The 17794-nt window shown below is 57.1% G+C and overlaps 1 protein-coding gene across 1 annotated transcript in view; it reads right to left on the reverse strand.

Moving 5' to 3' along the window:
- cd2ap (CD2-associated protein) overlaps positions 1 to 17794 on the reverse strand; it is a 232188-nt gene that overhangs the window by 60426 nt on the left and 153968 nt on the right. Inside the window, exon 9 of the mRNA XM_084314088.1 lies at positions 564 to 662. Within this exon, the coding sequence (XP_084170214.1) occupies positions 564 to 662 (99 nt within the window). The remainder of the gene's footprint in view (positions 1 to 563; positions 663 to 17794) is intronic.

Genomic DNA, 17794 nt, shown 5'->3' on the forward strand with positions numbered 1-17794 from the left:
AAAAATGTTGGGGCCTCTAGTGACGAGGGGCCTCCAAAAAAATAAAAAGAGGCCCACGGGCCGCGGCCCAAACGGCCCGGTCGTTAATCCGGCCCTGCCGATAGGGTACACAGACCCTCATCTGCACCTTTGTTTACACTTTTTAATCTTATTTTAGCATCTAATCACATCGTATTCACACGGTGGCCATTTTGCTCTTACAGGTTGGGATTCCTTTCCACTCTCAGTCCCAACCTGAGCGTCGTGACATGAGAGCGTGACGGCCGGCGCTGTGAACGTGGTCGAGGACCCCCGTCCTGTGAACGTGGTCGAGGACCCCCGTCCTGTGAACGTGGTCGAGGACCCCCGTCCTGTGAACGTGGTCGAGGACCCCCGTCCTGTGAACGTGGTCGAGGACCCCCGTCCTGTGAACGTGGTCGAGGACCCCCGTCCTGTGAACGTGGTCGAGGACCCCCGTCCTGTGAACGTGGTCGAGGACCCCCGTCCTGTGAACGTGGTCGAGGACCCCCGTCCTGTGAACGCGGTCGAGGACCCCCGTCCTGTGGTCTCTCCTCTGATCTCACCTCCTTGTCGCTCTCAGACATCATGGTCACAAAGTTGTCCGGGAAGACGCCGTCTTTACCGCCGGCCTCGCCTCTCCACCAGCCGGGCTCCCCGGTGTCCTGCAGCACCAAGCAAACGTGTTTATTATTAACCCTTTCACCGTGTCCTGCAGCACCAAGCAAGACAAGAGTCAGACAGTCCTAACAGTGTTTATTATTAAGAGTCAGATAGTCCTAACAGTGTTTATTATTAAGAGTCAGATAGTCCTAACAGTGTTTATTATTAAGAGTCAGACCGTCCTAACAGTGTTTATTATTAAGAGTAAGACCGTCCTAACAGTGTTTATTATTAAGAGTCAGATAGTCCTAACTGTAACTGAGGGGTACAATTCCCTGATTGTATTGAGAGTATGGTATCATTAAACCACTACTTAGTTATGTACTTTAATTACTGGCCATACAGTACATGGTATATCTGGTGAACACCCACACAAGAATACGGCATGACAAAGAAAGTTCTAGTTAGAGGTATTTATTATTAGAGCAGCAACGGTAGGTTACAGATTGAGAATTATGATTGCGCTTGTAAGGCGAAGAACACTTAAGTAGGTCAAGAGCGTAAGTCCATGAGCATAGTAAGATGGGTATAACTGACGCCACCTGTAGCATAAGAATTACATAAGGCACACTCGTAGTCAGCTGGAGGCACTAAGGGGTTCCCTCCGGTTGTAAGCCAGCAGGGTAGAGGAATGTTCGGGAGCAAAGTCTGGATCAACGCGGAATAACGAGGCTCCAGATACAGGAGCCAGTGCAGTAATCCCTTGGTCCGTAGACAAAGCAACAGCTATACTCCAGTATGCACGACAGCATGGATGAAAGCTAGCCAGCCTCTGTGGTCCTAGAGGCGGGCTCGATGGTGCTCCTCACAGGGTAGATCCCACACAGCAGTGGGGTAGACGGTTCTCTGCTCCAGCAGCCACAGTACCAAAGCAATATAATCCAGCCGGAAAAGGCTCTGCATTCGCCGGTGTAGGTTCTCCGGTGTACATATCCAACGGTTCTCGTCTAGGACTCCTCGGGTGGTGGCGCGAGTTTAGGCCGCCCAGCCTGGATAAGTGCACTAGCTAGAGATACGACGAACCGGTGGTAATGCTGGTCACGGAGAACGGTAGCCGCACGATACACTATAAATAATAGACTATTACTTCACAATAGAATACGTCGAACTCGACGATACAGCGTTAAACTCTGACACTTTAGCTATCTATTCGCACGCGGTTCTCAAGGCTCTATTCAGGGGAAAAGAGGCCCACTTCACGGCACGTTGTATCGTGGTGAAGGCTTCAACGTTTAGGTACTCAACTACTGCTGTATCCACCTGCGACGTATTTATACGTAAGGTGAATAATCTAGTGCCAACCTCAGTTCTGTCTCGTATTACTGCGCAAACCTGGACATGTTGAGACATGCCTTGGCGGTGGCTTTGAACTTGCCATTGGGGGTATGGCCGTTGGCGCCTAGGGGTCGCTGTCCAATAGGAGAATGAATATTATGGTCTGGCTTGTACCTAGGTAAAGGGATATTCCGTGTATATATATACAAAGAATATACAAGGGATATCAGACGATATACAAATATTATACAAGGTATCTCAAGTAATAAATATATATATTCGGTTTAATCTGACCCTTTGTAACACTAACAGTGTTTATTATTAAGAGTCAGACAGTCCTAACAGTGTTTATTATTAAGAGTCAGACCGTCCTAACAGTGTTTATTATTAAGAGTCAGATAGTCCTAACAGTGTTTATTATTAAGAGTCAGATAGTCCTAACAGTAGGGATGGGTACCGAATTCGGTACTTTTGAGGTACCGAACCGAAACACGTCGGTACTACCGAGTATCGAATCAAGTGAGAAACCGAAAAAAAAATAAAAAAAAATCTTTTTTTTATTTATTTTTTTACTTTTACCTTTTTTTTTTTTTTTACTTTTTTCTTTTCATGTCAACGTTCACACGCACAATATATGCTTACCTAGGATTTGACTTGATTCAACAACAAAGCAGTCGGAGCAATGACAAGCCGAAAACTGTCGAAATTGTAGTTATTTGAAGTTTGGATTTTTTTTTACGACTGAGGTAGGTAAATTAAATTTCGACAGTTTTCGGCTCGTCATTGCTCCGACTGCTTTGTTGTTGAATCAAGTCAAATCCTAGGTAAGCATATATTGTGCGTGTGAACGTTGACATGAAAAGAAAAAAGTTAAAAAAAAAAGAAAAAAGTTTAAAAAAAAATCAATAAAAAATATTTTTTTTTATTTTTTTTTAAAGTACCGAAAAAAGGTACCGTTGGGTACCGGTATCGATTAACAGGTACCGGTACCGGTATCGGTTCAAATGTGAAAGGTACCCATCCCTACCTAACAGTGTTTATTATTAAGAGTCAGACAGTCCTAACAGTGTTTATTATTAAGAGTCAGACAGTCCTAACAGTGTTTATTATTAAGAGTCAGATAGTCCTAACAGTGTTTATTATTAAGAGTCAGATAGTCCTAACAGTGTTTAAGAGTCAGATAGTCCTAACAGTGTTTATTATTAAGAGTCAGATAGTCCTAACAGTGTTTAAGAGTCAGATAGACCTAACAGTGTTTATTATTAAGAGTCAGACAGTCCTAACAGTGTTTATTATTAAGAGTCAGACAGTCCTAACAGTGTTTATTATTAAGAGTCAGATAGTCCTAACAGTGTTTATTATTAAGAGTGAGATAGTCCTAACAGTGTTTATTATTAAGAGTCAGATAGTCCTAACAGTGTTTATTATTAAGAGTCAGACAGTCCTAACAGTGTTTATTAATTAATTAATTTAGTCTGACATTTATTGAGTGAACGAGTTTGAATGTGGCCACCAATGCCCATATTCCCTGCCCATACCTGTACCTCCCCTCCCCCCTCCCGTCCCGAATTTCCCCAAGGGGATCAATAAAGGAATATCTTATCTAATCTTAAAGCAATAACACAGGTCAATTCTATTTTAGGGTGGACTTTTTCCCTTTCCAGCTGGTCCACATGGTCAGCGCGGCAGTACTCCGCTGCGTCCACCAGATGGAGCCAGATCCCCACCGACGCGGCCAGGGTGCATCACGAGGCATGACAATCTGCTGGGGGGGGGGGGGGGGGGGGGGGGGCGGAGCCAAGGAGCGACTGCTGCAGAGACCGCTTCCTGTATGGCTACTGCTGGGGGGGGGGGGGGGGGGGGCGGAGCCAAGGAGCGACTGCTGCAGAGTCAGCTTCCTGTAAGGCTGCTGGGGGGGGGGGGGGCGGAGCCAAGGAGCCTCACAGGGTAGATCCCACACAGCAGTGGGGTAGACGGTTCTCTGCTCCAGCAGCCACAGTACCAAAGCAATATAATCCAGCCGGAAAAGGCTCTGCATTCGCCGGTGTAGGTTCTCCGGTGTACATATCCAACGGTTCTCGTCTAGGACTCCTCGGGTGGTGGCGCGAGTTTAGGCCGCCCAGCCTGGATAAGTGCACTAGCTAGAGATACGACGAACCGGTGGTAATGCTGGTCACGGAGAACGGTAGCCACACTATAAATAATAGACTATTACTTCACAATAGAATACGTCGAACTCGACGATACAGCGTTAAACTCTGACACTTTAGCTATCTATTCGCACGCGGTTCTCAAGGCTCTATTCAGGGGCAAAGAGGCCCACTTCATGGCACATTGTATCGTGGTGAAGGTTTCAATGTTTAGGTACTCAACTACTGCTGTATCCACCTGCGACGTATTTATACGTAAGGTGAATAATCTAGTGCCAACCTCAGTTCTGTCTCGTATTACTGAGCAAACCTGGACATGTTGAGACATGCCTTGGCGGTGGCTTTGAACTTGCCATTGGGGGTATGGCCGTTGGCGCCTAGGGGTCGCTGTCCAATAGGAGAACGAATATTATGGTCTGGCTTGTACTTAGGTAAAGGGATATTCTGTGTATATATACAAAGAATATACAAGGGATATCAGACGATATACAAATATTATACAAGGTATCTCAAGTAATAAATATATATATTCGGTTTAATCTGACCCTTTGTAACACTAACAGTGTTTATTATTAAGAGTCAGACAGTCCTAACAGTGTTTATTATTAAGAGTCAGACCGTCCTAACAGTGTTTATTATTAAGAGTCAGATAGTCCTAACAGTGTTTATTATTAAGAGTCAGATAGTCCTAACAGTAGGGATGGGTACCGAATTCGGTACTTTTGAGGTACCGAACCGAAACACGTCGGTACTACCGAGTATCGAATCAAGTGAGAAACCGAAAAAAAAATTAATTTTTTTTTTATTTTATTATTTTTTTTACTTTTACTTTTCTTTTTTTTTTACTTTTTTCTTTTCATGTCAACGTTCACACGCACAATATATGCTTACCTAGGATTTGACTTGATTCAACAACAAAGCAGTCGGAGCAATGACAAGCCGAAAACTGTCGAAATTGTAGTTATTTGAAGTTTGGAATTTTTTTTACGACTGAGGTAGGTAAATTAAATTTCGACAGTTTTCGGCTTGTCATTGCTCCGACTGCTTTGTTGTTGAATCAAGTCAAATCCTAGGTAAGCATATATTGTGCGTGTGAACGTTGACATGAAAAGAAAAAAGTTAAAAAAAAAAGAAAAAAGTTAAAAAAAAAACCAATAAAAAATATTTTTTTTTATTTTATTTTAAAGTACCGAAAAAAGGTACCGTTGGGTACCGGTATCGATTAACAGGTACCGGTATCGGTTCAAATGTGAAAGGTACCCATCCCTACCTAACAGTGTTTATTATTAAGAGTCAGACAGTCCTAACAGTGTTTATTATTAAGAGTCAGACAGTCCTAACAGTGTTTATTATTAAGAGTCAGATAGTCCTAACAGTGTTTATTATTAAGAGTCAGATAGTCCTAACAGTGTTTATTATTAAGAGTCAGATAGTCCTAACAGTGTTTATTATTAAGAGTCAGACAGTCCTAACAGTGTTTATTAATTAATTAATTTAGTCTGACATTTATTGAGTGAACGAGTTTGAATGTGGCCACCAATGCCCATATTCCCTGCCCATACCTGTACCTCCCCTCCCCCCTCCCGTCCCGAATTTCCCCAAGGGGATCAATAAAGGAATATCTTATCTAATCTTAAAGCAATAACACAGGTCAATTCTATTTTAGGGTGGACTTTTTCCCTTTCCAGCTGGTCCACATGGTCAGCGCGGCAGTACTCCGCTGCGTCCACCAGATGGAGCCAGATCCCCACCGACGCGGCCAGGGTGCATCACGAGGCATGACAATCTGCTGGGGGGGCGGGGGGGGGGGGGGGGGGGGGCGGAGCCAAGGAGCGACTGCTGCAGAGACCGCTTCCTGTATGGCTACTGCTGGGGGGGGGGGGGGGGGGGGGGGGGGCGGAGCCAAGGAGCGACTGCTGCAGAGTCAGCTTCCTGTAAGGCTGCTGGGGGGGGGGCGGAGCCAAGGAGCCACTGCTACAGAGACCGCTTCCTGTATGGCTGCTGGGGGGGGGGGGGGGGGGGGGAGCCAAGGAGCCGCTGCTACAGAGACCGCTTCCTGTATGGGGGGGGGGGGGCGGAGCGGAGCCAAGGAGCCACTGCTACAGAGACCGCTTCCTGTATGGCTGCTGCTGGGGGGGGGGGGGGGGGGGGGAGCCAAGGAAAATAATTGTATTTGGAAACGCTTCGGTTGACCCCACCGTCGACGCCCCGGGGCCCCTCTGGGCTCCAGTATCCGCTCCTCTGTCAGGGGCCCTGGAGTAATCTTCATCTACAGTACTTTTAAATTCCACAAACAGGTTAGCTCGCTGGTTAAAACCAGTTTGTTTTCCACATGAAGACTCCTGGCTTAAGACCAAAGCACACCTCTCTCCGAAGGATCTGGAGGAGAGGGTGATCCACGCCTTCACGTCCACCCGGCTGGAGAGAGAGGGTGATCCCTGCCTTCACGTCCACCCGGCTGGAGAGAGAGGGTGATCCACGCCTTCACGTCCACCACCCGGCTGGAGAGAGAGGGTGATCCCTGCCTTCACGTCCACCCGGCTGGAGAGAGAGGGTGATCCACGCCGTCACGTCCACCCGGCTGGAGAGAGAGGGTGATCCCTGCCTTCATGTCCACCCGGCTGGAGAGAGAGGGTGATCCCTGCCTTCATGTCCACCACCCGGCTGGAGAGAGAGGGTGATCCACGCCTCCTTCACGTCCACCACCCGGCTGGAGAGAGAGGGTGATCCCTGCCTTCATGTCCACCCGGCTGGAGAGAGAGGGTGATCCCTGCCTTCATGTCCACCACCCGGCTGGAGAGAGAGGGTGATCCCTGCCTTCATGTCCACCACCCGGCTGGAGAGATAGGGTGATCCCTGCCTTCATGTCCACCACCCGGCTGGAGAGAGAGGGTGATCCCTGCCTTCACGTCCACCACCCGGCTGGAGAGAGAGGGTGATCCCTGCCTTCATGTCCACCACCCGGCTGGAGAGAGAGGGTGATCCCTGCCTTCATGTCCACCCGGCTGGAGAGAGAGGGTGATCCCTGCCTTCACGTCCACCACCCGGCTGGAGAGAGAGGGTGATCCCTGCCTTCATGTCCACCACCCGGCTGGAGAGAGAGGGTGATCCACGCCTCCTTCACGTCCACCACCCGGCTGGAGAGAGAGGGTGATCCCTGCCTTCATGTCCACCACCCGGCTGGAGAGAGAGGGTGATCCCTGCCTTCATGTCCACCACCCGGCTGGAGAGAGAGGGTGATCCCTGCCTTCATGTCCACCACCCGGCTGGAGAGAGAGGGTGATCCCTGCCTTCACGTCCACCCGGCTGGAGAGAGAGGGTGATCCCTGCCTTCATGTCCACCACCCGGCTGGAGTGAGAGGGTGATCCACGCCTTCATGTCCACCACCCGGCTGGAGAGAGAGGGTGATCCCTGCCTTCATGTCCACCCGGCTGGAGAGAGAGGGTGATCCACGCCTCCTTCACGTCCACCACCCGGCTGGAGAGAGAGGGTGATCCCTGCCTTCATGTCCACCACCCGGCTGGAGAGAGAGGGTGATCCCTGCCTTCATGTCCACCACCCGGCTGGAGAGAGAGGGTGATCCACGCCTCCTTCACGTCCACCACCCGGCTGGAGAGAGAGGGTGATCCCTGCCTTCATGTCCACCCGGCTGGAGAGAGAGGGTGATCCCTGCCTTCACGTCTACCACCCGGCTGGAGAGAGAGGGTGATCCACGCCTCCTTCACGTCCACCACCCGGCTGGAGAGAGAGGGTGATCCCTGCCTTCACGTCCACCCGGCTGGAGAGAGAGGGTGATCCCTGCCTTCATGTCCACCCGGCTGGAGAGAGAGGGTGATCCCTGCCTTCATGTCCACCACCCGGCTGGAGAGAGAGGGTGATCCACGCCTCCTTCACGTCCACCACCCGGCTGGAGAGAGAGGGTGATCCCTGCCTTCATGTCCACCACCCGGCTGGAGAGAGAGGGTGATCCCTGCCTTCATGTCCACCACCCGGCTGGAGAGAGAGGGTGATCCACGCCTCCTTCACGTCCACCACCCGGCTGGAGAGAGAGGGTGATCCCTGCCTTCATGTCCACCACCCGGCTGGAGAGAGAGGGTGATCCCTGCCTTCATGTCCACCACCCGGCTGGAGAGAGAGGGTGATCCCTGCCTTCATGTCCACCACCCGGCTGGAGAGAGAGGGTGATCCACGCCTTCACGTCCACCACCCGGCTGGAGAGAGAGGGTGATCCACGCCTTCACGTCCACCACCCGGCTGGAGAGAGAGGGTGATTCACGCCTCCTTCACGTCCACCACCCGGCTGGAGAGAGAGGGTGATCCACGCCTCCTTCATGTCCACCACCCGGCTGGAGAGAGAGGGTGATCCCTGCCTTCATGTCCACCACCCGGCTGGAGAGAGAGGGTGATCCACGCGTCCTTCACGTCCACCACCCGGCTGGAGAGAGAGGGTGCTCCCTGCCTTCATGTCCACCCGGCTGGAGAGAGAGGGTGATCCCTGCCTTCACGTCCACCCGGCTGGAGAGAGAGGGTGATCCACGCCTTCACGTCCACCACCCGGCTGGAGAGAGAGGGTGATCCCTGCCTTCACGTCCACCCGGCTGGAGAGAGAGGGTGATCCACGCCGTCACGTCCACCCGGCTGGAGAGAGAGGGTGATCCCTGCCTTCATGTCCACCCGGCTGGAGAGAGAGGGTGATCCCTGCCTTCATGTCCACCACCCGGCTGGAGAGAGAGGGTGATCCACGCCTCCTTCACGTCCACCACCCGGCTGGAGAGAGAGGGTGATCCCTGCCTTCATGTCCACCCGGCTGGAGAGAGAGGGTGATCCCTGCCTTCATGTCCACCACCCGGCTGGAGAGAGAGGGTGATCCCTGCCTTCATGTCCACCACCCGGCTGGAGAGATAGGGTGATCCCTGCCTTCATGTCCACCACCCGGCTGGAGAGAGAGGGTGATCCCTGCCTTCACGTCCACCACCCGGCTGGAGAGAGAGGGTGATCCCTGCCTTCATGTCCACCACCCGGCTGGAGAGAGAGGGTGATCCCTGCCTTCATGTCCACCCGGCTGGAGAGAGAGGGTGATCCCTGCCTTCACGTCCACCACCCGGCTGGAGAGAGAGGGTGATCCCTGCCTTCATGTCCACCACCCGGCTGGAGAGAGAGGGTGATCCACGCCTCCTTCACGTCCACCACCCGGCTGGAGAGAGAGGGTGATCCCTGCCTTCATGTCCACCACCCGGCTGGAGAGAGAGGGTGATCCCTGCCTTTATGTCCACCACCCGGCTGGAGAGAGAGGGTGATCCCTGCCTTCATGTCCACCACCCGGCTGGAGAGAGAGGGTGATCCCTGCCTTCACGTCCACCCGGCTGGAGAGAGAGGGTGATCCCTGCCTTCATGTCCACCACCCGGCTGGAGTGAGAGGGTGATCCACGCCTTCATGTCCACCACCCGGCTGGAGAGAGAGGGTGATCCCTGCCTTCATGTCCACCCGGCTGGAGAGAGAGGGTGATCCACGCCTCCTTCACGTCCACCACCCGGCTGGAGAGAGAGGGTGATCCCTGCCTTCATGTCCACCACCCGGCTGGAGAGAGAGGGTGATCCCTGCCTTCATGTCCACCACCCGGCTGGAGAGAGAGGGTGATCCACGCCTCCTTCACGTCCACCACCCGGCTGGAGAGAGAGGGTGATCCCTGCCTTCATGTCCACCCGGCTGGAGAGAGAGGGTGATCCCTGCCTTCACGTCTACCACCCGGCTGGAGAGAGAGGGTGATCCACGCCTCCTTCACGTCCACCACCCGGCTGGAGAGAGAGGGTGATCCCTGCCTTCACGTCCACCCGGCTGGAGAGAGAGGGTGATCCCTGCCTTCATGTCCACCCGGCTGGAGAGAGAGGGTGATCCCTGCCTTCATGTCCACCACCCGGCTGGAGAGAGAGGGTGATCCACGCCTCCTTCACGTCCACCACCCGGCTGGAGAGAGAGGGTGATCCCTGCCTTCATGTCCACCACCCGGCTGGAGAGAGAGGGTGATCCCTGCCTTCATGTCCACCACCCGGCTGGAGAGAGAGGGTGATCCACGCCTCCTTCACGTCCACCACCCGGCTGGAGAGAGAGGGTGATCCCTGCCTTCATGTCCACCACCCGGCTGGAGAGAGAGGGTGATCCCTGCCTTCATGTCCACCACCCGGCTGGAGAGAGAGGGTGATCCCTGCCTTCATGTCCACCACCCGGCTGGAGAGAGAGGGTGATCCACGCCTTCACGTCCACCACCCGGCTGGAGAGAGAGGGTGATCCACGCCTTCACGTCCACCACCCGGCTGGAGAGAGAGGGTGATTCACGCCTCCTTCACGTCCACCACCCGGCTGGAGAGAGAGGGTGATCCACGCCTCCTTCATGTCCACCACCCGGCTGGAGAGAGAGGGTGATCCCTGCCTTCATGTCCACCACCCGGCTGGAGAGAGAGGGTGATCCACGCGTCCTTCACGTCCACCACCCGGCTGGAGAGAGAGGGTGCTCCCTGCCTTCATGTCCACCCGGCTGGAGAGAGAGGGTGATCCCTGCCTTCATGTCCACCACCCGGCTGGAGAGAGAGGGTGCTCCCTGCCTTCATGTCCACCCGGCTGGAGAGAGAGGGTGATCCCTGCCTTTATGTCCACCACCCGGCTGGAGAGAGAGGGTGATCCCTGCCTCCTTCACGTCCACCACCCGGCTGGAGAGAGAGGGTGATCCATGCCTTCATGTCCACCACCCGGCTGGAGAGAGAGGGTGATCCCTGCCTTCATGTCCACCACCCGGCTGGAGAGAGAGGGTGATCCACGCCTCCTTCACGTCCACCACCCGGCTGGAGAGAGAGGGTGATCCATGCCTTCATGTCCACCACCCGGCTGGAGAGAGAGGGTGATCCACGCCTTCACGTCCACCACCCGGCTGGAGAGAGAGGGTGATCCCTGCCTTCATGTCCACCACCCGGCTGGAGAGAGAGGGTGATCCACGCCTCCTTCACGTCCACCACCCGGCTGGAGAGAGAGGGTGATCCACGCCTCCTTCATGTCCACCCGGCTGGAGAGAGAGGGTGATCCCTGCCTTCATGTCCACCCGGCTGGAGAGAGAGGGTGATCCCTGCCTTCACGTCCACCCGGCTGGAGAGAGAGGGTGATCCCTGCCTTCATGTCCACCACCCGGCTGGAGAGAGAGGGTGATCCACGCCTCCTTCACGTCCACCACCCGGCTGGAGAGAGAGGGTGATCCATGCCTTCATGTCCACCACCCGGCTGGAGAGAGAGGGTGATCCATGCCTTCATGTCCACCACCCGGCTGGAGAGAGAGGGTGATCCCTGCCTTCATGTCCACCACCCGGCTGGAGAGAGAGGGTGATCCCTGCCTTCATGTCCACCCGGCTGGAGAGAGAGGGTGATCCACGCCTTCATGTCCACCACCCGGCTGGAGAGAGAGGGTGATCCACGCCTTCACGTCCACCACCCGGCTGGAGAGAGAGGGTGATCCACGCCTCCTTCACGTCCACCACCCGGCTGGAGAGAGAGGGTGATCCACGCCTTCATGTCCACCACCCGGCTGGAGAGAGAGGGTGATCCCTGCCTTCATGTCCACCACCCGGCTGGAGAGAGAGGGTGATCCCTGCCTTCATGTCCACCACCCGGCTGGAGAGAGAGGGTGCTCCCTGCCTTCATGTCCACCCGGCTGGAGAGAGAGGGTGATCCCTGCCTTCACGTCCACCACCCGGCTGGAGAGAGAGGGTGATCCACGCCTCCTTCACGTCCACCACCCGGCTGGAGAGAGAGGGTGATCCCTGCCTTCATGTCCACCCGGCTGGAGAGAGAGGGTGATCCCTGCCTTCACGTCCACCACCCGGCTGGAGAGAGAGGGTGATCCACGCCTCCTTCACGTCCACCACCCGGCTGGAGAGAGAGGGTGATCCATGCCTTCATGTCCACCACCCGGCTGGAGAGAGAGGGTGATCCACGCCTTCACGTCCACCACCCGGCTGGAGAGAGAGGGTGATCCCTGCCTTCATGTCCACCACCCGGCTGGAGAGAGAGGGTGATCCACGCCTCCTTCACGTCCACCACCCGGCTGGAGAGAGAGGGTGATCCACGCCTCCTTCATGTCCACCCGGCTGGAGAGAGAGGGTGATCCCTGCCTTCATGTCCACCCGGCTGGAGAGAGAGGGTGATCCCTGCCTTCACGTCCACCCGGCTGGAGAGAGAGGGTGATCCCTGCCTTCATGTCCACCACCCGGCTGGAGAGAGAGGGTGATCCACGCCTCCTTCACGTCCACCACCCGGCTGGAGAGAGAGGGTGATCCATGCCTTCATGTCCACCACCCGGCTGGAGAGAGAGGGTGATCCATGCCTTCATGTCCACCACCCGGCTGGAGAGAGAGGGTGATCCCTGCCTTCATGTCCACCACCCGGCTGGAGAGAGAGGGTGATCCCTGCCTTCATGTCCACCCGGCTGGAGAGAGAGGGTGATCCACGCCTTCATGTCCACCACCCGGCTGGAGAGAGAGGGTGATCCACGCCTTCACGTCCACCACCCGGCTGGAGAGAGAGGGTGATCCACGCCTCCTTCACGTCCACCACCCGGCTGGAGAGAGAGGGTGATCCACGCCTTCATGTCCACCACCCGGCTGGAGAGAGAGGGTGATCCCTGCCTTCATGTCCACCACCCGGCTGGAGAGAGAGGGTGATCCCTGCCTTCATGTCCACCACCCGGCTGGAGAGAGAGGGTGCTCCCTGCCTTCATGTCCACCCGGCTGGAGAGAGAGGGTGATCCCTGCCTTCACGTCCACCACCCGGCTGGAGAGAGAGGGTGATCCACGCCTCCTTCACGTCCACCACCCGGCTGGAGAGAGAGGGTGATCCCTGCCTTCATGTCCACCCGGCTGGAGAGAGAGGGTGATCCCTGCCTTCACGTCCACCACCCGGCTGGAGAGAGAGGGTGATCCACGCCTCCTTCACGTCCACCACCCGGCTGGAGAGAGAGGGTGATCCATGCCTTCATGTCCACCACCCGGCTGGAGAGAGAGGGTGATCCCTGCCTTCTTCACGTCCACCACCCGGCTGGAGAGAGAGGGTGATCCATGCCTTCATGTCCACCACCCGGCTGGAGAGAGAGGGTGATCCCTGCCTTCATGTCCACCACCCGGCTGGAGAGAGAGGGTGATCCACGCCTCCTTCACGTCCACCACCCGGCTGGAGAGAGAGGGTGATCCATGCCTTCATGTCCACCACCCGGCTGGAGAGAGAGGGTGATCCACGCCTTCACGTCCACCACCCGGCTGGAGAGAGAGGGTGATCCACGCCTTCACGTCCACCACCCGGCTGGAGAGAGAGGGTGATCCACGCCTCCTTCACGTCCACCACCCGGCTGGAGAGAGAGGGTGATCCCTGCCTTCACGTCCACCACCCGGCTGGAGAGAGAGGGTGATCCACGCCTCCTTCACGTCCACCACCCGGCTGGAGAGAGAGGGTGATCCACGCCTCCTTCATGTCCACCCGGCTGGAGAGAGAGGGTGATCCCTGCCTTCATGTCCACCCGGCTGGAGAGAGAGGGTGATCCCTGCCTTCACGTCCACCCGGCTGGAGAGAGAGGGTGATCCCTGCTTCATGTCCACCCGGCTGGAGAGAGAGGGTGATCCCTGCCTTCATGTCCACCACCCGGCTGGAGAGAGAGGGTGATCCACGCCTCCTTCACGTCCACCACCCGGCTGGAGAGAGAGGGTGATCCATGCCTTCATGTCCACCACCCGGCTGGAGAGAGAGGGTGATCCATGCCTTCATGTCCACCACCCGGCTGGAGAGAGAGGGTGATCCCTGCCTTCATGTCCACCACCCGGCTGGAGAGAGAGGGTGATCCACGCCTCCTTCACGTCCACCACCCGGCTGGAGAGAGAGGGTGATCCATGCCTTCATGTCCACCACCCGGCTGGAGAGAGAGGGTGATCCATGCCTTCATGTCCACCACCCGGCTGGAGAGAGAGGGTGATCCCTGCCTTCATGTCCACCACCCGGCTGGAGAGAGAGGGTGATCCCTGCCTTCATGTCCACCCGGCTGGAGAGAGAGGGTGATCCACGCGGCTTTCACGTCCACCACCCGGCTGGAGAGAGAGGGTGATCCACGCCTTCACGTCCACCACCCGGCTGGAGAGAGAGGGTGATCCACGCCTCCTTCACGTCCACCACCCGGCTGGAGAGAGAGGGTGATCCACGCCTTCATGTCCACCACCCGGCTGGAGAGAGAGGGTGATCCCTGCCTTCATGTCCACCACCCGGCTGGAGAGAGAGGGTGATCCACGCCTCCTTCACGTCCACCACCCGGCTGGAGAGAGAGGGTGATCCCTGCCTTCATGTCCACCCGGCTGGAGAGAGAGGGTGATCCCTGCCTTCATGTCCACCACCCGGCTGGAGAGAGAGGGTGCTCCCTGCCTTCATGTCCACCACCCGGCTGGAGAGAGAGGGTGATCCCTGCCTTCATGTCCACCACCCGGCTGGAGAGAGAGGGTGCTCCCTGCCTTCATGTCCACCCGGCTGGAGAGAGAGGGTGATCCCTGCCTTCATGTCCACCACCCGGCTGGAGAGAGAGGGTGCTCCCTGCCTTCATGTCCACCCGGCTGGAGAGAGAGGGTGATCCCTGCCTTCACGTCCACCACCCGGCTGGAGAGAGAGGGTGATCCACGCCTCCTTCACGTCCACCACCCGGCTGGAGAGAGAGGGTGATCCATGCCTTCATGTCCACCACCCGGCTGGAGAGAGAGGGTGATCCATGCCTTCATGTCCACCACCCGGCTGGAGAGAGAGGGTGATCCCTGCCTTCATGTCCACCACCCGGCTGGAGAGAGAGGGTGCTCCCTGCCTTCATGTCCACCCGGCTGGAGAGAGAGGGTGATCCCTGCCTTCACGTCCACCACCCGGCTGGAGAGAGAGGGTGATCCACGCCTCCTTCACGTCCACCACCCGGCTGGAGAGAGAGGGTGATCCCTGCCTTCATGTCCACCCGGCTGGAGAGAGAGGGTGATCCCTGCCTTCACGTCCACCACCCGGCTGGAGAGAGAGGGTGATCCACGCCTCCTTCACGTCCACCACCCGGCTGGAGAGAGAGGGTGATCCACGCCTCCTTCATGTCCACCCGGCTGGAGAGAGAGGGTGATCCCTGCCTTCATGTCCACCCGGCTGGAGAGAGAGGGTGATCCCTGCCTTCACGTCCACCCGGCTGGAGAGAGAGGGTGATCCCTGCCTTCATGTCCACCCGGCTGGAGAGAGAGGGTGATCCCTGCCTTCATGTCCACCACCCGGCTGGAGAGAGAGGGTGATCCACGCCTCCTTCACGTCCACCACCCGGCTGGAGAGAGAGGGTGATCCATGCCTTCATGTCCACCACCCGGCTGGAGAGAGAGGGTGATCCATGCCTTCATGTCCACCACCCGGCTGGAGAGAGAGGGTGATCCCTGCCTTCATGTCCACCACCCGGCTGGAGAGAGAGGGTGATCCCTGCCTTCATGTCCACCCGGCTGGAGAGAGAGGGTGATCCACGCCTTCACGTCCACCACCCGGCTGGAGAGAGAGGGTGATCCACGCCTTCACGTCCACCACCCGGCTGGAGAGAGAGGGTGATCCACGCCTCCTTCACGTCCACCACCCGGCTGGAGAGAGAGGGTGATCCACGCCTTCATGTCCACCACCCGGCTGGAGAGAGAGGGTGATCCCTGCCTTCATGTCCACCACCCGGCTGGAGAGAGAGGGTGATCCCTGCCTTCATGTCCACCACCCGGCTGGAGAGAGAGGGTGCTCCCTGCCTTCATGTCCACCACCCGGCTGGAGAGAGAGGGTGATCCACGCCTTCACGTCCACCACCCGGCTGGAGAGAGAGGGTGATCCACGTCTCCTTCACGTCCACCACCCGGCTGGAGAGAGAGGGTGATCCACGCCTCCTTCATGTCCACCACCCGGCTGGAGAGAGAGGGTGATCCCTGCCTTCATGTCCACCACCCGGCTGGAGAGAGAGGGTGATCCCTGCCTTCACGTCCACCACCCGGCTGGAGAGAGAGGGTGATCCACGCCTCCTTCACGTCCACCACCCGGCTGGAGAGAGAGGGTGATCCCTGCCTTCATGTCCACCCGGCTGGAGAGAGAGGGTGATCCACGCCTCCTTCACGTCCACCACCCGGCTGGAGAGAGAGGGTGATCCACGCCTCCTTCACGTCCACCACCCGGCTGGAGAGAGAGGGTGATCCCTGCCTTCACGTCCACCACCCGGCTGGAGAGAGAGGGTGATCCACGCCTCCTTCACGTCCACCACCCGGCTGGAGAGAGAGGGTGATCCACGCCTCCTTCACGTCCACCACCCGGCTGGAGAGAGAGGGCGATCCCTGCCTTCATGTCCACCCGGCTGGAGAGAGAGGGTGATCCCTGCCTTCACGTCCACCCGGCTGGAGAGAGAGGGTGATCCCTGCCTTCATGTCCACCCGGCTGGAGAGAGAGGGTGATCCCTGCCTTCATGTCCACCACCCGGCTGGAGAGAGAGGGTGATCCACGCCTCCTTCACGTCCACCACCCGGCTGGAGAGAGAGGGTGATCCATGCCTTCATGTCCACCACCCGGCTGGAGAGAGAGGGTGATCCATGCCTTCATGTCCACCACCCGGCTGGAGAGAGAGGGTGATCCCTGCCTTCATGTCCACCACCCGGCTGGAGAGAAAGGGTGATCCCTGCCTTCATGTCCACCCGGCTGGAGAGAGAGGGTGATCCACGCCTTCACGTCCACCACCCGGCTGGAGAGAGAGGGTGATCCACGCCTTCACGTCCACCACCCGGCTGGAGAGAGAGGGTGATCCACGCCTCCTTCACGTCCACCACCCGGCTGGAGAGAGAGGGTGATCCACGCCTTCATGTCCACCACCCGGCTGGAGAGAGAGGGTGATCCCTGCCTTCATGTCCACCACCCGGCTGGAGAGAGAGGGTGATCCACGCCTCCTTCACGTCCACCACCCGGCTGGAGAGAGGGTGATCCCTGCCTTCATGTCCACCCGGCTGGAGAGAGAGGGTGATCCCTGCCTTCATGTCCACCACCCGGCTGGAGAGAGAGGGTGCTCCCTGCCTTCATGTCCACCACCCGGCTGGAGAGAGAGGGTGATCCCTGCCTTCATGTCCACCACCCGGCTGGAGAGAGAGGGTGCTCCCGGCCTTCATGTCCACCCGGCTGGAGAGAGAGGGTGATCCACGCCTCCTTCACGTCCACCACCCGGCTGGAGAGAGAGGGTGATCCCTGCCTTCATGTCCACCCGGCTGGAGAGAGAGGGTGATCCCTGCCTTCACGTCCACCACCCGGCTGGAGAGAGAGGGTGATCCACGCCTCCTTCACGTCCACCACCCGGCTGGAGAGAGAGGGTGATCCCTGCCTTCACGTCCACCCGGCTGGAGAGAGAGGGTGATCCACGCCTTCACGTCCACCACCCGGCTGGAGAGAGAGGGTGATCCCTGCCTTCATGTCCACCCGGCTGGAGAGAGAGGGTGATCCCTGCCTTCTTGTCCACCACCCGGCTGGAGAGAGAGGGTGATCCCTGCCTCCTTCACGTCCACCACCCGGCTGGAGAGAGAGGGTGATCCATGCCTTCATGTCCACCACCCGGCTGGAGAGAGAGGGTGATCCCTGCCTTCATGTCCACCACCCGGCTGGAGAGAGAGGGTGATCCACGCC

This window comes from Notolepis coatsorum (genome assembly GCF_963971535.1).
Source record: "Notolepis coatsorum genome assembly, chromosome: 5".
Classification (NCBI taxonomy): domain Eukaryota; kingdom Metazoa; phylum Chordata; class Actinopteri; order Aulopiformes; family Paralepididae; genus Notolepis; species Notolepis coatsorum.